The sequence below is a fragment of the Gymnogyps californianus genome, chromosome 3, assembly GCF_018139145.2.
Source record: "Gymnogyps californianus isolate 813 chromosome 3, ASM1813914v2, whole genome shotgun sequence".
NCBI lineage: Eukaryota > Metazoa > Chordata > Aves > Accipitriformes > Cathartidae > Gymnogyps > Gymnogyps californianus.
In genome coordinates, this window is record NC_059473.1 from 117,237,601 (window position 1) to 117,260,125 (window position 22,525).

A 22,525-nucleotide genomic window follows, 5' to 3' on the forward strand; every position below is an offset into this window, starting at 1 on the left:
TACAGTAAAGAAGCAGTTACAGACAACTGACAAATCCCTTCAAATACAGGAAAACTGACACTAGAACAAAGTAATTAGCACATTCCTATTTTAGGATGTTGGATAAGAGTTGGTGAGAAGAGAGAAAAACAGTAAAATACCACAAATTTCTTGTAAAAGGGAAATTGGTCTTTTAAGCCACAAATTGCAGCAGTGTCTGACAAAGGGGTTATAAAACCATGCACCCTTTCCCCAGTATTGTGCTCTAGTATTCTGGTGGCTGAAACAGGAGCAACCGAGTTTGATGCCCATTTTAAAATACGAGTTAAACTTAGCTGAACCTGTTGATATAAGCAGGCAGGACAAGTTTTGAAGGTGGAGGGAGAGCTGCATTTGACAGGCATTATCAGAATACCAATGGAAACTACATGCAGACATGAACTTACAATGTTGTTCTACTCTGAAAAGTGACTACATGGTAATCATACCCTTCTTAAAATATACTCCCTGTTTGATTTCAGGTATAACTTCTCATGTGGTGAGAAAGCTTTGCCTTTTTATTTTTTGTATGTGAGAACAAAACAAATGCTTCCAAGAGCGGCTGATGAACACACCAGAATAAATTTAACAGGACAGACAATTAACTGCAGAAATAGTCTTCAGTTTTTTGCAATGGTGCACCTTGGATGTAACTGCACAAAGATATGACACAGGGCAGAGTGCAGGAAATGCTAAAAAAAATTACTGCATTTTTGTGAAAGCAAAAATCCAAAAGACCTCAATTTCCAAATTTCAGATTGATTTGATAAGGTCGCAAAAAGTTTACCCATAATCAAGGTCCACTTCATTTGGAAGATGAAGAAGCAGTACACATGGAAGCCAACAAGGTTGTGTCAATTTTCAGAGTACAACTGTACATTCTGGCCTTTACACACTGATCTAGTACATGATTTTAACAAACTATTATGCTTAGTTCACACTGCCAAACAGTCTGAAATGGATTAAAATCAGTATTTAACAATTTCTGCTGATAGAGGTAATCCTCTATACTGATTGCAGCTTATTTTCTCAGAACTGAAAAAGTCTTTTAACATTTATCAAATGTGAAACAACACAAAACTTTAAATGTTTTGAATTTTAGATAATGCCTTCCAAAATTTGGTTTAAATATAGTTTTCAGTTACATGAAAACTATTGTGAGAGTACTTTGAAAAGAAAGAAAGACAAAGATTTCCATGATAACCCCATTGTCAGATGTTCAGAACTTTCTCAAAAGCCTCCATTTGGGCTGAAACTTTCCATGCTTGGTCTCAGCCCAAAGGTGCACTTTGTAGACCTGAAAAAGGAAAAAAGGTAAGTAAAAAAAAATAAAACGTGCTGAAACATCCCCTTGCCCAGTTTTACTTCGGGTATTCAGCACTTAACCGTGAAGGGGATACTGAACTGTAAATGTAATATATTTAAATTACTTTTAACCTTGTTATACAAATCACTCACACATTTCTCACTTAAAGTGTATTTTGGTAGGCACTTTTAAATTTTTTCCTGTTTTATTTGCATTAACAGAAGTACAGGGGATTAGGTTGCCTATTGCATGCAAAATTGTGCACTGAATAGTTACTGGAGCAACAGGCAACTCAATCTTGAAATTACATCCAGTTTCATTGTATGATTTTAGCATCCAAATTAAATGACCACAAATATTTGCAGTGAAAAAAGGGAAAAGTTTATCAAGTAACCTCAGGTTACAGGCATTATCTTCTAAATATACTGTAGGCTGTGGTGGGGTTTCTTCATCTTTTTAAATTTTATTTTATTTTTAATTTTTTTAAAAAGAGGTTGAGCTCCCATGTCATCTAACTAGCTCAAAAATTTTCTAAAAGATTACTATCATTGTTCATTAAAAAAATACATCTGATAACAGAGAGCCACCACTGACAAAGCCTTTGCTACTTCTTTCACAAGTGCATTTTCTTTTTTTCCACCAGCCTGGTGATAAACTACTGTCTTCCTGGCAAAGCATCTGGGCCATGAGGTAGTAGGCTCAGATTCAAAAAATCACCTTTCAATACATTTTACATTGAGAGCTTTGCTCACTTTTCCACTTTATCATAGTAAGGGGCAGTAGTGAAAGTCACTTAACTGTTAAACACAATATCTTAAAATGTCCTTAAAGTGACAATACACTGAAGTAGAAACAAAAGTAATGCACCTTTGCTTGTCATACTGTAGAAACATAATACAAAAAGGACCAGTAAGTCTTACTGGGCTCTCTATCGGGCTTCTGCAAGGGAAGAAAAATAAGTTGTTGACCCGATACTGCAAAAAGCTGAGTGCCCTCCACTGTCAAATCAATGAGCATTTGAGCATGCTCTTCACCTTTCAGGAATGGCCCCTCTTCATTACAAAACTGTTTAACAGCAAAGGTAATGTGACATCTCTTATGCAACATATATTTTACACATAGAAATACATACACACATACAAACAAAAAGTGGTTTTTTGGTTTTTTGTTTTTGTTTTTTTTACCTAAATGCAAACTGGATGAGGATCCATGTGATGAAAGTGATGGCGGTGGCGTAAGTGAATGTCCTGGCGTTTGGCTTGGCAGAGGCATGCCTATTGGACTTGGAGAGGAGGAAAATCCCAGACTATTGTAAAATGGCTGCCCTATGGGTGCTAGGCTGCTACTAGATCTTTTGTACAAGTCAGAGCTAGTAGATAGAGAATCTCTCCTTGTGGCACTACTACTTGCAGAACTGCCAACTGAAGAAGAAATAAAAAGACCCTAATTACACAGTGTCAACTGAATAAAACCTATCCCCAACTACAGCTGGGCAATAACAGATGCGATCACAATAATTACAGCAATCGTTATGACAAAGACAATTACTGTGATAACCACACATACTTTTAAGTAAATCTAAGTGGGTATAAATATACCACTGATAAGTAATTTCACCAATGCCCATGTCTTTCAACATTTCATTCTAGACTTCTCACAGTAATATTGCAGTACTCTGTTTTAACTGCCTGGCTTCAGGCTTTGGGACAAATACGGAATTTATGAGATTAGATTACACTGTCACTTTATAGAATAAATGATTCTAAAAATATTTCCACTAAACTCTTTGATAAAATCCTTTCCACTATAAATTATTAGTCAGACAGTGATACCTGATTTCAGGAAAAAGGCTAGAGACAATTGGTTGTTACTATTTAAGGGTTCAGAAAATAATCTATGTTGCTGTTCAGCTGTTTCTGAACTTCCTCTTGTTTGTGAACCCCTCACCTGTAGGAAAAAAAATGACTACTTAAAATTCCCTACAAGAATTATGGTTCTCAAAAGAAGTGTTTTGAAAAGATATTATGAAGAGGGAACAGGCTAAGATGAGAAGCAGAGCAGAGAGAGGAAAATTAAGGTGAGAATCTAAAAATGTAATTTTACTGCTACCAGTATTTCTGAAAGTCAAATTAGACTAGAAGCTTTGGATAACAGTGTATTAGTGAAGGACTGGTTATCCTGCACAGCATCATTCAGCAGGGCGATGAACAGTCTAGGATAAATTAGGAGAACAATAAAAAGTTTTTAGAAATGTTAAATTCTAGTATCTGTTGCATACTAGTGAAATAGTAAACTAGAGTGCCTGTTTTAAACACTGGAACATTATTATACTCATGAACAAAACCAAGATTATTAATATTTTGATAAAGATGCTTCTTAAGCTGAATTTGGAAAACTGATTTCTTCTTCAACTTAAAAAGGAAAAGGTCGGAATTTATACTTCCATAATCTTTATCCTTGTCAGGTACCTTCCTACTAAAGCCGGCAGCATGGCCCAATATAAAGGTCACCTGATACTTCCCATTTTAACATACTATTTGTTTTCTCATAACATTAGCAACTTGGCTAATACTTGTCATGGCAGGTACCTGCTTGGACCAAATTTTTCAAAGAAGTTCTGCCCAAACAACACTGCCATTTCAGAAAAACAGGCAAGGAAAGATGCTTTATCCTTAGCAAAATAATCCAGCTACCTATTATTTGAGAAGTTAATGCTTTCACGTACTCAGACCAATATGCTAGCAACAGGAGACCTTTATTTTCATGCTCTCTTTGATTGAGCTAAAAATCTTCGCAAAATCACAGTTTATACAAGTTCAGCACAGATCTGCTACAGACTCATAGCTGATAACTTAAAACTCCTGTCCATACATTGCACATCTGAGATGGCTGATAAAGGTTTTCCCTGCAGTTGAACTTCTAGGCTTCTGTGTGCCATACCAAAAAGGGACTCTGAAACTGCTGTCCAAGATCCCACCTTGTGTTCAGAAGGCCCATCAGGCAGTGTGGAAAGGAAGTTTTCTACTTCAAATGCAGAGGAGACAAAAGCCAAACACAAGAAATAGACCAGGGAAAAGAGGGGAAGGCGGGGGGGGGGGGGGAGAAACCAGAACCAGGAGGAGAGAAAGGACAGACAAAGGAGCAAAGAAGGACTGCAAGAAAAACTGGCAAGCACTTTCAAAAACAGTGGGACTGAGGATGAAAAGAAAGCAGATCTGAAGAAAAGTTAGGCTGTAGAAGGTATGTGTGACAGTGGGGCAAAAAGACTGGAATACTAAGCTGATGATGGGAACACCACAGTACAAGTAGAAACAGAAACATATTTGGGAGGGAGAGGGGAAGCAGGAGATAAATGTTGCCTGGAAACTGGGAAGGAAGAAGCCAGAAGGAAAAAGATACTGGACTAACTAGGCAAGGAGATTGAGAATAAGAAATCAGAAGAGCAAATTAAGGCAACAGTTGAAAGAAATCTCAAGATTTGAGACTAGCTCTACAGGTTCTGGCTCAGCTAGTGAACCATGTGAACGTTAATACAATGCTACATGATGGATTGTTATTTTTCCAACTATGAAAAAAGCTAAGCAAACTTTAGCTTTCTTTCAGGGTTTCTTACTCAGCTAAATTACTGCAGCTTAACAAGTCACCGTGAACCAGCTGAGCTGCATTTTTCACACACACACACACACACACACACACACGCAAGCTCACAAAACCCAGAAGATAATTTGAATTAGCTTACCCCTCTTCACCACTGTCTAAGCTAATGCAATTACTTTACACTTGTCATAAGCCAGAAGTAGGCATCTGGAAAGCTGCTGTAGCTGATCTAATTCTTAGCTACCTGTTAAGCTGCAGTAACTTATCATGTACCGAAACCTTTAAAATGGAGTATGAATATAATAAAAGAGCAGAGACTGTGAAGTACATACAGCCATTTATATGGTATGCCTACCTCTTCCTGTTTTTACTTTGTTGTTCAGTCATTCAGCTAGAACATGCTCACCTCTGTATTTTTTGCAGAGCTACTTTTTTTTTTTCCCCTTCAACAACTGAAAACGTAAGGGCAAGATCTGTATTGCCATCTGTCAGTCTTCATGGCTATATTTTAACTGAAATTCAATCTTTACAACACACTGAGGTGAGTCACAAAGAAGCTGAAACTTTGGCAGATAAAAAAATTAAACTTGTTTTTAATTTGCCTTAACACACGTTAACACCATTTGTATAAGTACTCATCTGTGTAATTCAATTCATATATACATACAGCTCAGGAACTCTTAAAAATAATCAATCAGGAAGCATTTTTTAAATGGCTATTACAGCAAGTACAATTTATACTTGGCAGAAGGGCACTTTCAATATACTTTTATTCCAATAATACTACTAAAAATATTTCAGGTTTAGGTAGCACCTTTCATCAGCACTTCTCAAACTGCAAAAGCATAGGCTTCCTGCTTCCCTGTGGAAACTACCAGGCTAATTAAATCACCTAGGACATCGCTGCAAGATTTCAGCATATGCTGTCTATGCTGAAGGCTTTGGACAAAGCTCTGGAACTGACCCTTGCTACAAGAAAAAGGCTTACTCTCCTGTGCCAGAAAGAACTATGCTGATTCTTCTTAAGTAGATACAAAACTAAAATTTGTATTCTATGGAGGTCCTTGTGATAATGCTGGATAAAGACTTTTATGAGTTAAAACTATTCTATCTAGAGACTTAAAATGGGTGCACTGCATTAAAGATGCAGATATACTTATCATCACTATCTATCAATGAAATGAAACTGTACCTAGAACAAAACACAGCTGATCAGGATTCACTGAAATCCTACAAGTAGCTCAGGACAAGTTATATTACAAAATACAGCACCTGGACAGCACAACTTTGCAAATAAGATTTACCTGCTGTGGTATTATGGAAAATTAAGAAACTCTGCATGACTGAGTAGCCTCTATCTTTTTTTTTTTTTTTTTTTAATTATTTTTTTAAAATTAAAGATGGTATGTTTAGAGTCTCCTACTCCACTCTTTAAAATCAGATATTAGAGAGGATCAGTGTAAAACTTGATTCTGGATTTCCTAGCATTAGTTTTGTTGAAGTAAATAACTTTTCAGATTATTTTATGAAAAACAACACTGAGAAAATCTCTGTGTTGGTACGCAGTATATTTGATGTCACTATTCACCTCCACTTAGTTACCAAATAACAGGTATCATGTTTTAACACTGAAGGGCATGTTTTTCCTTCTGTTTTTCCATATATTAAGCTATCTTGTAATAATCTTCACTTTTTACATTTCTTTCAACATTTAATTTTTTTTTAAAATTATTTCCCTTAGGGCATTTAATTTTGAAAAGAATACTGTTAGAGTACATAAATTTCCCCCAGTTTCTACCCATCTGCAAGATATGTAAGATTATAAACATGCTCCACTGATTTCATTAAAATAATAATAAAAATAGTAAAAAATAAGCAATTCAGTGCTGTAACTTAGAGATTAATAGCCAAAGGAAATATTCTTTAGAAAAGATATTTCACTTGCCTTACTAATACTGAATGTGAAACATAAGAAAACCTACCTTACATGTTTAAAAACTGTGCAAATAAGAAATTTCTGCTATAGAACAGAAACATGATGGCAACATTGATTTTTTAATTTTTTTTTTTTTTTTAAATACAAACAGGTTGATAATATTTAGGAGCATATGTTGAAATAATTTAAGGCCCCAAACTTGCATAGAACTATTTAGGCTTAACTGTATCTAAGATTAAACCTACTAGAGTTAACAAGGACTGTTCTTGGGTATTAAGTTTTTCTGTTTTATAAATTCTATAAAAAATGTTATGGAAACACAACAATTCAATATTAGATCAAATTTAGAAAGTCATATGCTATTTAATTTTTTAAAAAATTAGGAATTTTCCCTGACATGAAAATTACAACAAAAGAATGCATATCTCAAGTGTCATCAATTGTTATTTTAAGCACAGAATGAAGACTTCCTTGCAAATATAAAAAAGCTTACTAAAACCAAAAACTTCTAGGGCAGAGTACGGTGCTCAATATAGAAAAGTATTCTGGAGAGATCTACGACTACAGGATATTCTTCAAAAGTGCATCTTGTATACAGAACCCAAGTGAATTAAAAAAACCCTTTTTCTTCCCCTATGATTTGTTTTCAACTTGAATAACCTATTTTTGCATTCTTTTTAGAAATGTATGTGTATATAATATGTCTGGATACAGATACATTTTTTTGCTTAACACAAAAGTCTCACAGAATTTCCTCACTATATTAACAACCTACCTGATGAGCCAAATCCACCAAGTGCAGAGCCGATAGCTGCTCCTAAAGAGCTGCTACTTCCAAAGCCAAGAGATGTGCTTCCTGGTTGGCCAGGACCATGTGAAAAAAGGGAACTGCTCTGGGAGTTATTGGTCAAAGAGTTACTGCCATAAAATGAATTGGATTGTAGGCTACTATTTGTTTGCTGTTGCTGTTGCTGTGGCTGGGCACCAAGTGGCCGAAATAGACCGTTCGTGGCTCCCGCGAGATTGTTTGCTGTTCCTCCAGCTGAAGCAGCTGCAGCTGTAAAACACATGTTTTCAATCATAATTACTCTCTCAAACATTTCTGACTGAAAATGGTCTATTCAGATCTAAATCGTATTTTCTTGAAGCCCTCTTAAACAAGCAGAAATTCACATATTAAAAGACTAAAAGAGACTTTATAGTATTACACAGTCTTAATTACTCAGGGAAAAAAATGAAGACAGCATATGTTGTAGGCTAATCAAGGCTGTAGAATTGTTAATGTAATTGAGGGAATTTTCAGTGTAAACATGTAAGACATTACTGTTTACTGAACTGTACTTTTATATCCAAAGTCGCACTAGCAGAGTTGCAGCTACGAGTCAAAGACATCTTCAGCTACTAATGTCAGAAGCGAGCTCTGCATAGAGAAAGAAGCTTACAGATTAACTTAAAAATCTAATTTTCTGAACAGATTAATTTAATTAATCTGGTGTTAGTATTCTGGATTTTAACAAATGCAATAAATACAATGCTTCAGTAAAGTAGTACCAGACCTTATCACTGATAAAAAGAGAAAAAGAAAACTAGAGACTTTTGATGTAACTAATTCTCCTCTTCTGCTGTCCATTCTATAGTGTTTTTCCTCGCCACACTTTTCAGGAGAAAATACTTTCAGGAGAAAAGCATAGCAAGGCCCCAGAGCACTCCATCATCTTCTGCCAGGCCGAAGCAATGAAATGATGCTTCCTAAAGGACACCATTTAGGGGACTGATGAGAAGTGCATGTTATATGCATGGGGAAAGGAGAGGGGAAAGTGTTCCTACCTGACAAGCAACAACATTTGCAGAAACATGCCTGTATATGTATGGGGAGAGGACTGTAAATTTGAATTAAAAAATGAAAACTATATCTCTGAGAAACAGCAGTCTCTCTCAGAGAAAGGGAGGTGACAGAATAAGAAAGAGAGCATGTATGGTATTAACCTTCACAACTAGGAAACTTCACAGATGCATACAAAACACATATACAATATCAAATACTAATGAACCAGCATTACTGTTAAGATTCAGTACAAAAGTGGAAGAAACCTCCACGCAGGATCAAATACTTACCTGCTTGTGCTGCTGCAGAACTGATTATAACAGGAGTTGAGGCCACCAATCTGACTGGTGCTCCAAGGCCAGTTCTCGCTCCAGGGCCTACTACTAAGGCACCAGTCTGATCATAATAGGCAGTGGGAGCTAGTACTTGATAGCCTACACAACACACAATACAAGAATTAGTAGTACAGATAGTCTCATATAGTCAGCATTTCTTCTCTCCTTGACATATTCTGACAACAAACTACAAGGGGGAAAACAGCATTTCTGCCATATTGCCTTAGAACGTCAACTGGACATCAAAAGAAAAAACAGTCACCACTGTAAAACAGTGTGACAATCTTATTTAGGAATGCTATATGTAATTTTTTAAAACTAGAATAACAGCTAAATTTAGTAGTCTAAACTTGAATTTTATTTTCAAGGTTAACAAAGTAAGCTTCTAATACCATGGTGAAAAGGCACAGGAACAACACAACTGGCCATATTTGGATCATTATCGAATCAACTTCTTTCAGCAATTTAAAATATTTTACATTCCTCTTGTACTCCTTTGTACATGGAAAAGGTATTGAAATCTGTACAATTAAAGGACTGAACTAAATGGAAGTTTGGCAATTCCATACATTACCTAGCCACACTTAGAAGTCCATCTACAAAAACACATTAGGAAAGGAATGCTGTATGTGCAGGAATATCTTGGACCAGTCAGTTTTACAGAAAAAAAAAAAAAAAGACTGTAATCCAAGTATAATTTCATTCAGTTGACAATTAAGAGTTGGAACTGGGGGAGAAAAAGGAGGAGGAATTGAAAAAGGAGAAAAGCAAGTAGTAGGAAGGAAAACAGGACACAAGATATGAATGAAGGAAAGCAAAAGAGACAAAAAAAAGAGCAAAACAAAAAACCTTTATTTAGGACAAAAGCAAGAGAACTAATTTTAAAGCTCTGACACTTTATAATGAAGTAGAAGAATTGGAATAAGAATCCCTAAAAAATGGAAGAGCTAGGATAATCTAAGAAAGGGTGCTGACAACAAAAAGGTAACAGTAATTTTTAGGCTGACTATTCTTATAAAGCAATAAAACAAAACCCAAGAAAATGTCAATATTCCTCCCATGTTCAAATATATACTAATGCTATCAAGAAAAAAGTTAAGATTGCAAAAATCACACATCTATTTTTGTATGTGTAAGAACCAAGACTTTGCATACTATTAAGTCAGTTTCCATGTATGTTCAGAACTAGGTCTAGCAAAGTTCTCTCTGAAATACATATGGACCTGAACATAAAGACCTGGGCCTCCAATTCCAGGTGAGTACCTCAATCATCAGGCTTCCAAGTCTTATTTTCTCCTCCTCAATTTCTAAAACATCTGTGTAATCTCTTCTGCCTAGATGCCTTGCTCCAAAAACAGCTGGAAACACCATCTGCCTACTGGCCTGGTGGTTACAGTACTCTGCAGGGAAGCTGGAGACACAGGTCCAAATTCTCTCACACTAAGAAAATCTGAAGATATGAAGGAGACTCAGTAACTGAACAGGAGAGGAGTGATGAAAATCCAGATCTTTAGGTTCAATTCACAGTTCTGGAGATGAATGCACTATACTGGTTATGAAAACTTGTCATTACTATCATTCTAAACCTGTTTGTTCTCGCTGCTCACTACTTGTTTTGCATTCCAGGTGCATCTACCTTCTCTTTCCCAGCAACAGCAAAGGAAGACAGTTGTCCTCCACAGAGTTTGTCTGAAAGTTTGGCTAGTTAAAAACAACCAAAACAGGTTCTTACAATTGAATTGGTTAGGAAACCTTCGCTATAGGTGCCATTGCCTCTTCCACCTACAAAACTGTGCTGTGCTGCTCTACCACCTTCACCACTAAGAAAGGTTGCTACATTCCCAGGGTAGGGAAAGGTGAGAGTGACTGCTGTCTGTTTTACTGTAGTTCTGTAGAGAACACAGCATAGAATATTAGAAGATTAGTGACACAGTAGGAAAGCTCTTTGTAATACCACATATGTTCCTGCATACATTAGCAAAGTTTAATTACTGGTACCTACATCATTTCTACTTTTACTCATAGCATGTTCAATTGATAATACTATGTCGGTCCTGCCATTTGTTACTGCTGTATCATACAAAACCACTTTTTCAGAGCTCAGAATTGGCTAATACTTACCAGTATTTACTCTGACCACCTACCCTCTTCAAATGTTCAAAGATAAGATGGTGACTTGCCAGATCTCCTCTCTAATTCCCTCTCTCCTCCTGTTCCAGTTTTTATTACCTCTCCATCACATCATCATCTCCCTGCGGCTGTGCAATTTCCCCTCCAAATTAACAACTATCAAAGCTCATTTCAGTGCCTTCACATTCAAGCTTACTGTGGTCTTCCACTGCAACCAAAAAACTAAAACATACTCTTTGCTTCCTAATCACACCTTTTATTTTAGAATTCAACTGCTCTATCTACACTCACTGTCTGCAGATCAGCAGGGAATATGAAAGTAAACAACCTGGTTTACTAGTACTGTGCTTTGCTGAAATGATTTCTAAATGTCTCCAAAACCACAGATTCTGAAAACTTTCTGGATTCTTTTCACATAAACCTTAAATGTGCTTAAAGAATGAGAGAATGAGAGGAAATCTGTTCTCTTGGCTCATGCAGCCCATTCTTAGTGTTGCTCTTATCCATCCAATAATTTCTTCAGTGTCTTTCCCTGGATACTTCACACTCTCTTCTCACATTTTTGTATGTAATACCACAAAGCTCTGCCCAGATCTCCTACTCTCTTCCCTCTATGCAACTTCCCTCGCTGATGACACCCAAACGTATGTCAGAGTTTGTCACTTCTCTCTACTCAGTTTAAGTTAACAGATGTGACACTTCTTACTGCCAACTCAATTGTCTGCCCCTTTTAACACTACCATCCTGACACCCCTCTCTCCCCCCACTCAGGAGCATAACCTGCAAGTCACTGTACAGTCCTCTCTCCCTATGTAGAAAATTTACAGCTTCTCCCTTCTCAACATTCCCAAGATCCAATTATTTTCCTCTGCATACAGATTTGAAAATTTATTCAGCTCTTAATCTTTACTTAAACACTGCAGTCTTCACTTCAGTCTCCCAAGTTCACCAAAACCTGAACCACTGTAACCTTTCATTTGTTCTGACAAAAATATGCACAGCCTTATCTCTGCACTTGTCCTCTCACAAATCAAATTCAGAACTTACTATCCTACCAGTGATTTATACTTTGTATAACCATTGTAACTTTGCCAATACTGTAACTCCCTGTATGTCTGCCACAATTAAATTTGACTTCTATTTCATACTACCTGGAGGCACAGAATGCATGACCCACTGCAATGTGACACTTCAAATTCCTCTAGGTAATAAAAAATGCAATGCCAATAGACAGAATTGTTGATTTTAATGTTTTATACGTGTTTTTCAGACAACTCAATTTACGTGCCCACCTGCAGGCTAGATGCACCACTACAGTCAGTGCTAACAGATTCACTTGCGTGAGTTCAATAAAACTAAGTTGCATCTGATCTAGCCAATGCAGTCAATGAAGCCTCCTGGGGGATTCAGTTGACCCGCTGCTAGACATCTATTTTAGGGTAAGCTGAGCAGCTTTGCAGCCTCTGTGCAGCAACTGCACTAGGGAGATCTCCATTGAGCACAATGGCTCCTTAGACAACTGAGGTCACATGCAGATTCCTGAATTTGGATGACTAAGCCAAGTCCAACCGTTGCCTGTGACGAGGATTGGTTTTACTTGCAGAAAAGAATGTATACTGATCATATTATGATGAAATTGGGAGTACCCTCTGACTTTGTCTTGCACGTTTATTCCATCAGAAACTGTTTGGTTTTTAAGAATCCTTGTTACTGAAAGACTTGCTAAATTAGGACAGGAAGAATTTAAAATGCAATTACACAACTCCAATGCAAAATGTATTTCGCTTTTGATGGTTTTAAAAGATAACCTGAATTTTTCTGAAAAGAGACTTAACAAAAACATTACGCAAAAAGTAACCTGGATTTCAGACACTTTCTCTTCGCACTTAGGATGAGATATGTGCCTTAAGTGCTACACAAATACACCTCCCTGAATAATTAATGCAGAAATACTTGAAATACCAAGAAAAATAAAACAATCTCATAGTTGGGATAGCTCATTAATTTCATCCAACGTGAAGGCTGTGGCATGGAGAAAGCAGTATGGACAAGCTGAGTAATATACTCTCATTTATTAGCTCACAGTGGTAGCCAAACTACAAATATTCTCTCTGTAAAGAATATTCAAAAGCTTGAAACTCAATTTGGACCTACACTTTCTTGTAAAACACTTAAGTCCATTGAAACAAGAATTCCACACATTTTCTGCTTGTTTATTACGTTATTATGTGTTGTTCAGTGGTTACTACCTGGGATTCACTTGATCACATTTTGGTATCTAGATGTAATTTAGTGATCTTGACTCAATTTTATAGTAAGTGAATAGAAAAAGGCACCTCTAGAGCAAAACCCACTTTATCCTAAATCAGGTAACTAAAAAACCATCCTTTTTGTTTATATTTTGAGCCCCATTCCCTGTAAGAATGTGGTCAGTAAGGCTGAAAGCCAGTTGCACACAATTCCTATTATAGAACAGTCTGAAATACGTGCACATTAATGAAGTTTTTCTCTGGCCATCCAGGCATGCAGCAGATGGGACAAAGAAGCAACCCACAATGGAAACTGAATAAAAAGGTTCCTGCCCTCACAGAAAACCCCTTGGGGCTTGTGGAGGAAGAAAAAAAGTCTTCAATCTTCACAGGACAGGCTCTTGCATTACTGAATTTATGTATGAGACCACTCAATATTACTTTCAATCATCCGTTTGGAGAGGGGGCCTTTTTGTGGGTTTTAAGAACTACCCTTGAATTAAGATAGATATTTTTCTTTTTGAAAATAATGCTCTTTTTACGTCTTCCTATAATGAAGTCACAAATTTGGGCTGGGTCAAGGTCTTGGATATTGATCTGATTCAAGCTAAATGTCACAGGCTTTTTACAAGACATGGACCACTCCACAGTCAGAGCTCCACATCCAAAGCAAGAACTAGTAAGTAACTATAAACAAACACATACACCCCAAAACACACACAAAAAAGGTATAGCTAAGCCTTTGAGGCTTTTGCAAAGACGCTTATAGCATCTCTGATATGCCTCACTGTTTGCAGGCCTTCTCCACTGCTTTGGTGAGGCGCAGAGATACCACTTGACAGGTGCTGTGACAGCACACTTTGCTGATTCCTCATTTTAGGTGAAAGAGAAAGATGCTAAAAGCTGAAGATAGTACTGCATGAGAAGAAATAAAAATGGCATTTATAAAACAAAACAGACAAGAAAAACACAAGAGCCAGTCTGTTCTGCAGCTAGAGGTGTAAAATCTGATCGTGTGAGGCAAAGTGCACAATGCAGTCCCAGAGCATCCAGCAACAAACTAATTCTGACTTCTATAGGTTGTGAGGCATTTCACAGTAGTGCTGACAGAGGAGAGAACCTGTACAAGTCAAGTGCATTTGCAGCTACCATCAACGTTGTCTAACTTAACTATGTAAAATCTTAACTTTCATACTGAAGAATGGCCAAGTATACTTAAATTGTTCTTGCTCAGGTAATTGTACCAAACACTTAAAAGTGATGCTGAACTTCAAGATAACACGTTGTGCATTTATGACACATGTACTGAGACTCAGAATAACCATTCCCCGGCAAGTCAGAAGCCATGTACGCTAAAAGGATCTGAAGCTCCAAGTTTTGGAGTGCTTCCACTTCAAGCATGTTGTGATCTTCAGAGATGAAAGTAGTAATTTTCTTTTAAATTTCCTAATTTTGGATTCTGAATTTTAGGTTTTATTATTATTATTATATGCCACAAGTAAAAAATTACTTCAGAAAGACAAATTAATACTTCCTCTTGCAGAATAACCAGACAACTCATGACCTTTTAAAGACAGCATGTAGTTGCTTCATTATATACGAAATTATCCTGCAAAAATCTACAATACTCCTTGTGCATACATTTGTAACAACAAATACAGAGAAAATGCTCCAAATAAAAAATGCTAGAGGAATTTCTTGTGCTCTAAGAATCCCATGCCAGTATTTTAATCCAACTGAACAACATAAAACTATGTAAAACTCAATTCTAAGCAGCTTATCATAAACATAACAGGACTTTGATAATTGATCTGTTATCTAACACCACCAATATTTTAACTGTCAGTGATTCTCTTAATCCACTGATAACATACATACCTGGCATGCCTGTAGCAAGACCCTGACCAAAAGCCAAAGCTGGATTTGCTGCTGCAGCTGCTGCAAGTGACTCTGCCTGCTGCCCTTGCTGACCCTGATTGGGAGTAAGTGGGCGCTGAGTTGCTCCAGCACGCAGAACCTGGAAAAGACCAATATGACACCCTTACCTTAAAAGGTAAGAAAGCAAGCCCATTATACACTAAAAAAGGTCTAGAACAGTTGCTTTGCACATTTGATGCCACTTAGCTCTGAATTTCATTTTGGGAATACTCCACCTTATTGGTTTCGAGGATATATACATACAAAGAATAAAAGGCATAAACTATTTTGCTGACAAATGTGACGACAAAATATCTGCCCTGCTCTGGACAGCAGAACTCGTGTACGTTGCATCAATGGTAATAAGTATAAAGCAAGGAAGAAAATCTGTAAGAGTGATACATTTATGATCTGCATTATTTATTAACTGAACGCCTGTCCTTCCCTGATAAATGCATTTGTTAACATTATTTTCAGGCAATTGAATGATGCAAGTCTGAATACTTCAGAGCTTGTAGTAACTCTTCTAAATAATTAACACTACACTGCCAACAGTGCTGTAAAAAATGCACCCACCAAGTTTTAAGAATTCACATAACACTCCATCACAGGCTTATTTTATTATGTTCTGACAGCATATCTCTGGGAATCTGATTGAAAAGCAATCTAAATTCTTGCAACTACTCTGCTTCTCTTGGTTAAAATAATCTTTTCCAGGTCCAAATTAAGAGAGAAATACAATTTACAGTATATCCCCACAAAATATCTTACATGTGATTTGCATAAATTGGATATTAATTTTATAAAGAAAGCAAAAAAACACTGGAGAGATGATATACATTCAGTTATCAATGCAGTTCACTGATGATAACAATCAGTAGAGGAAAGATCCACCTGAATATTAAAACAGTGATTAAGCTACTCTGGAACTTCATGGTAATTCAAAGTCACTTCTCATATTAAATTTATAAGAATGGCATTGAAATTAACCATATTGCTAGTAAAAAAAAAATATTTACATTCATTCAAGCATAACATCATTTTAAGATTTGGGTTTTTCCTTTGTGGAAAAAGGCCCTTTGTTTATACTGAAAGATCGTATAATGGTTTTAAAAATGCATCCAGAGTAACGACAGAAAACTAGCATTTTTTTTTAAAGTTACTTAAAGAAATAGAAATTTCAACGAGTTCTTGTAACAATTGCTTACTCTTGATTTACCAAGGCAAAAATAACATATGGCACATGTTGACATTTGTATTAAAATTATTCTGTCACAGAAAAATATGCAGGGCAATCCTCCTTCCCCATGAAGCAACAAAACTACTGATAACACCTTTATTTCCCTACTTTTTAAAGAGACAAAGAAAAATGTGTAACACTCCATTTTCCAGCTAATTAATAAAAACGCAGATCATTTTTTTCCCAAGCTTAAAAGAAAAAATATCCTCCTAAAATTACTAAAATATCTCTTCATCTCCTTATGTTAGTTTTCTAGATTAGTTTTAAACTTTACATTAATTTTTTAATAACTGTACAGGCAGCATTATCTAGACATAAACATAACAGCATATTAACCTGGATTAAAGGAACTATTTTTAATTTTTTTTTATTTTAAAAATTTGGACTGCAAAATAAGCTGAATATTTAGTATGCAGTAAGTGAATTTTTAAAGACAATGACAATCAGTAACATAAGGAAACTGAGAATTTTTAATATTTATTATATAATATTTATTATTTGATACAACACAACATCTGAATTATGTAAAATTTTCTAGAAGCTGATCCTTATATACTGAAAATGTTAAGGTAAGGCTTTAAATGCGCATCTCCTTTTTACGAAGAACATACCGGTTGCTGTCCCTGTTGTGCCTGTGAAGCTGCTTGCTGATTTGCTGTGGTATTTGCTGCTGCAGCTTGCTGCTGAAATAAATTGGCTGGATACACCCCCCATGGAACACCATAATACTGAGGTGGAACCACAGCAGGACCTAAAACCAGAAAATATGATTATTCCATCTATTGCAGCTAGTTAAAATAATTGTTTATATTGTTTGTAGGATCGCTCATTGATCTATCTTCTAAATGTCAAAACAGAAATCAGTACTAAAAAGAAATGAATTCCCATATTAGCCAACATAATACATGAATACAAATGGGTTAAAGGATTCACATCAAACCATACCTTCTCTATGAAAAAATAAACACCCTTGTGAGACTCAGGTGACAAAGAAAAAACTTAAAGTAATCAAAGCCTGTATACCAAAGAACACTCAGAATCAGTTTCCATGGTTGGAAAAAAGATCGTTTCAGAACATCACAGAATGAACCAAATTCATCCTCCTGATAGTGATATACTGAGACTTTGATCATCTATTATTCTTCCTTTCTGTATGCTTCCTTTTCTTATAAACACAACTATTGCCTCTGCCTCCCCTGCCTACTACGTCACACTCTGAAGAGTGGGCACACTGACCTCTTCCAGTCCATTGATAAAAGAACCCATAGAAGAATGAGCTCCCTGTATCACTGTATTGTACATATAATGCATTATTTATACATATATTTTAGTTCTTTCTACTGCCTTTCCTGTGAAACCACCAACTGGAGATACAGGGTTTTTTTTCCAAAATGTTATGCTCAGGTCTGAGCACTAGCTGGGACTTAAATACTCAGTAGTGTTGTTTCACAGTGATATCTATTAACTTTTTAAGAGATTTTCCTGGGCTTGGGGTTTATGTGTTGTCTGGGCCTTTTAGCACGCTGGAGTTCATCTTTATTCTCATGCCCACTGGGAATGAGAAAACCTGGAATTAGAAAATTAATGCACTGAGTAAAAACATACAAGGAAAGGCTAGCTGTCTCATCTTTTGAAAATAATACATACTACTAATGTCAGATGAAACCTTATTAAGGATAAACATTTTTACAACAGAAGAAACCCAATTGTTGCATAAAAAAGTCCAGTGGAAATACTCAGAATCCATATATAACAGAAACCGAATCCCTTCACATTTTAGTGAAAATTTTCAAACCAGCAATATTAATTTTGCTACAAGTCCCTCCTTCCTAGAAATACATTTATAATGAATAAACAGGATGGATTTCAGCTTTTTTCCTAATTTCATTCCGTAAAATTATCAAGACAGACACTAGAAAGTGTTCAGTTACCTGCTAGGGTAGCTGCTGCAGCCAATCCAGCTGCAGTGTATGGGTCAGTACCTGGAGGAGCAGCACTGATAATGTATGGGTTTGGCACAAAAGCAGCTGGAGCCAAGCCTGCTGAGAATACGCCTGCTACAGTAATAAACAGAGTTTAATTATAGCTAACATACTTAGCAAGCATCATCATATTCAAACCAATCAAATCACGAAGCATATCTGTTAAAATCAGAACTGCTTGTACTTTGGCAGTTTCTACGAGCAGGTACACCATTACAGAAATCAACACTTCTGTGTCTTCTCACCAGTCCTTTCTTACTAATCCCAAGGCCTAACAACGTTGTTTTGCTGGATCTACAGACTCCAAGGAAATTTATCTGATATGTATCTACCCACCCTTATATAGAAGGGACTATTCTAAGTCAAATTTACCTTGCCCAACTTTAACTACCTAAAAGTTACACTAGTCTTACAACTAAACCTGTATCAGACAAATCATCTAGTGTCTGAACTGAATCAGCCAGATGGAATGAATCACCTGCTAGAGATACAAATCTCTTTTCATTGACAACAGGGAAAAATCTAACCAGACAGTTTAAATCAGATACCTGGCTTTTAAACAGCCAGTTATGAGATGCTAATCTTACTTTCAAGAATCCAAATTTGATACAAGGATTGTAATGGAAGGAGACAACTGAAGAAACTCAGCCAAACAAAGCATCGCTACCCCGAGTTTCCCCTGTAAGTCAGGTTCACATACTTTCTCCAACACTGAAGCAGCAACTAGTCCAGCAAGCACAGCACATCAAACTATGCTGCTCCTTCCAAATAGGAGGCTTCTTGCTAAATTTCTATTAATATGCACATCAGAAGAGGCTACATTTCAAAGGGGCAAGATACAGCTGACTGTTCAGTCAGCTCTTTATACAAAGTAGGGGCTTCTCTGCAGTTTAGAAGTTAAAGACAGGCAGGAGACAGGACTGGTGGACTCATACAAACTTCTCAATCTGCCACACTCCCAGCTCTAAGACTGTATTAGTCAGCTACATAACACTATAGAGCTGCCACTTTAAAACCCCAGCTACAGGCTGCTGATCCTTGTCTGAACAGACCTCACAATCTAGCTAAACAAGCCAGTGGGAAAACTTAACCGTCACCATATTGCAGGAAAACATGGACACATCCCTTTGGAGATGCTGCTTCCTATTTCTGTCTGGCCTTCTGATCCTGAGAACTCTTTTTCCCTTGCAGACGAAGGAGATACGTGCACACACCTCAACAGCCTAGTGGTGGAGAGTAGGAAGGGCAGGAATCTTTAAACCTGCCCTACAGCGTCAGAATTTGAGGAGCTCCCTTCCTTAAATAAGGAATTGCTTCCATGTGCATTCCAGCCTCCTTCACCCTAAACACACAGCTTCCCCACAGCGGCAGATAAAACTGCTGTCACTGAAATACAGCCTCCTTATTGAGTTGCCAGCACACCAAGAATTTTATGCATTTAATTAATTCACTGAATTACTTCAAAGGGACAGAAAACAATGCTTGCTAAAGAATTAATTCCGTCACAAAGAAAGGTACCCGCAAGAATAAAGACCTATCTGTTTAAAAGGTGCCATTAACATGGAAGAATGAATTAATCAACATAAGTTTCATTTCAAAATCCTAGTATACAATGGTTTTTAACTGGATTATAAAAGATACTAAACTGCAATAGAATAATAGAATTGCATATTTTTATTTTAGTTAAGCTAGTGTTTCTATCACTATGTATAGCAGAAAAGCTTTTTTAGTTTTTCCTCCCATCAAAATTCAACTATTGTGCTACACAAGCAAAAATAATTTTATTTCTTTGTATATAACAGTTCAAAGTAGGCAAAAATTTACACAACAAAAAACTTTCTCTAAGGACAGGACAGTCTTATGCAGTCATTCTGAGCAGTTTTCAGGAGAACCACTAAAATGGGCCAATTGATCAGTATCTATTTGAATTAGAATATTGGGGGTAAAACTGAAAGGATTATACCAAAGCAACACACCCACTTTTGTCAGGGATACCTGCTGTACTTTACAAAAACCTCACCTATGTGTGGCTGCTGAGCTGCAGCCAGTGCGTATTGCTGCTGCTGGGCTGCTGTTAACTGTTGAACGGTCAGAGCGTTAGTCCTCTGGAAAAGCTATTGGAAAAGAAAAAAAGATGCATTTCAGTTTTCAAAAGTCAGGGCTACAGTATACGGAGATTTACTTACAAAAGATTTTAAACTAAGCTTCTATCCTAATAAGTTACTGAACTAGAAAGTTATGCACCAATATTCTTCTAGATTAAATATACATTTATTTGCCTTTCACCAAGTCACAGACAAAAGAAAATTAAATGCATTATATGCTTAAATGTCTTATTATCAGAGAATAATGCACAGCTTAAACAATCAATCTGGCATGTTTTCAAGCCCAGTACTAACCTGCTGCTGAGAACTGTAGTCAAAAAGTCCTACAGTAGCTCCTGAAGAGTCCATTTGTACCTGATTGCCAGTATAGTCAAACTGCAGAGAATCAAGACCAACTTGTTCCATGGCATCTAGATTCTGATTTTCTGGATTTGAAAATTCTTCTACCAGAGGCTTGTGGGCTGCAGGATTGGGAAGTGGACCTAATCCTTCTGTGGTGCTGGGATTGGGGCCCAAGCGTTCAGCTACTTCTGTTGGGGAGGCTTGTCGACTTCCAGGGGTACGACTGTTTGAAAGAAATTCAAGATAGACTCTTCAGTCTTAAATAAAGCTGTCCAGCGACAGAGTACAGCATTTCTATTTTAAAAGGATCTCTGAACTCAAGAGACTTTACAAACGGAAGTGACAGACTGACTTTAACAATTTTAACCAGTATGCATTGATGGCTCAAGATAAAGGACACATTTCATTTCAAAGCATGATTTTATTTATTTTTTTAAACTTTAAGACTATACAGCTCTTCAAATCACTGTGAGAAAAACAAACTAATCTTTGAGGCTGTTTTGAATAAAATGGAGTGAACTGTGGTCACCTGTAACTTTTGGGATGGTTCTTTATTGCATTTTGGGAGTGACAGGAATTATTAGAAAATGTATTGAAGAGAACTTTAAAAAAAAAAAAAAGGAAATGGTTAAGTGCATCCCATGCCAAAGAAGAGAAAGAGACAATAAAAATTCAACTGGAGAAAGACAAACATACAATATAGCAAGTATATTTCACATCTCAAAAGCAAACAATACATTTTTTACCTTAAGTAAAATGGAATAGTAACTGCCTCATTTAACATTTGACTAAAACATTTCATTTCCTACACAACTCATTTAATAGACTACACTACACCAGACGATTGGTCAGGGGGAAAAAAGTGTTCCTAATATAATCCCATTGATTCCATCTCAGTTTTCCTAGGAATAAATATAGCCTGTTATTCCAGAAGAAAATCTTCAGGATGGAGCAAAACGTAGGTGTTTTTTCTGTTGACAGGTAAGACAGAGACATGGAGCTGGAAATCGTTTACTATGCCAAACCCCTGAAAGTTCAGTTTCCAAATATGAAGGGCTGGTGGCGATTGAGATGTAGATAGCTACACTTACACATCTCTAGGTGCACTAGTGTTTAAATTCCCATCAGAGGGGATGAAAATCTAGTCAATACCATTGACAGAGCCTAGACAGCAACTCAACTGACCGATCACTAGGTGTTTACTTTAGGGTAAAAGCTGAATTGTTCTCTCATCTCCACCAGCTGTATTGACTACATCCCCACTGACTACAGGGGAATTTCTGTGCACCTATAAACACCTACAGGGAAACACCTGAAGTGAGATGTCAACAGATTCACATTCTAAACAGACTCCCAACCCTATATATGGTTAGATTTAGGGTACCTTAATGTGGAGTGGTACCTCACCTTCTGTGTCAGGCCACATTGTTTAGACTACCAATTTTTACTGGCAAAAATCTAAGTCAGCTACTAGGAAGGAGTTGTGTGAGAGAATCTATGATCCCTTAAGAGCATTACTGTGTTGGCAGAACTCAATAATCAT

At 36.7% G+C, this 22,525-nt stretch overlaps 1 protein-coding gene across 10 annotated transcripts in view; it reads right to left on the reverse strand.

The window, feature by feature from the left end:
* Positions 1-22,525, reverse strand: part of PUM2 (pumilio RNA binding family member 2) — a 76,338-nt gene that overhangs the window by 15,569 nt on the left and 38,244 nt on the right. For 6 of the 10 annotated variants that reach the window (XM_050893051.1, XM_050893052.1, XM_050893054.1 and 3 more), the window contains exons 6-13: positions 20,935-21,205; positions 20,556-20,649; positions 18,485-18,610; positions 17,165-17,304; positions 15,275-15,413; positions 8,973-9,116; positions 7,633-7,914; positions 2,509-2,745 (exon numbers count right to left, since the gene is read on the reverse strand). In XM_050893051.1, the coding sequence (XP_050749008.1) occupies positions 2,509-2,745; positions 7,633-7,914; positions 8,973-9,116; positions 15,275-15,413; positions 17,165-17,304; positions 18,485-18,610; positions 20,556-20,649; positions 20,935-21,205 (1,433 nt within the window). The remainder of the gene's footprint in view (positions 1-2,508; positions 2,746-7,632; positions 7,915-8,972; positions 9,117-15,274; positions 15,414-17,164; positions 17,305-18,484; positions 18,611-20,555; positions 20,650-20,934; positions 21,206-22,525) is intronic. The other 4 variants (XM_050893059.1, XM_050893058.1, XM_050893056.1 and 1 more) reach the window with 2 other exon arrangements.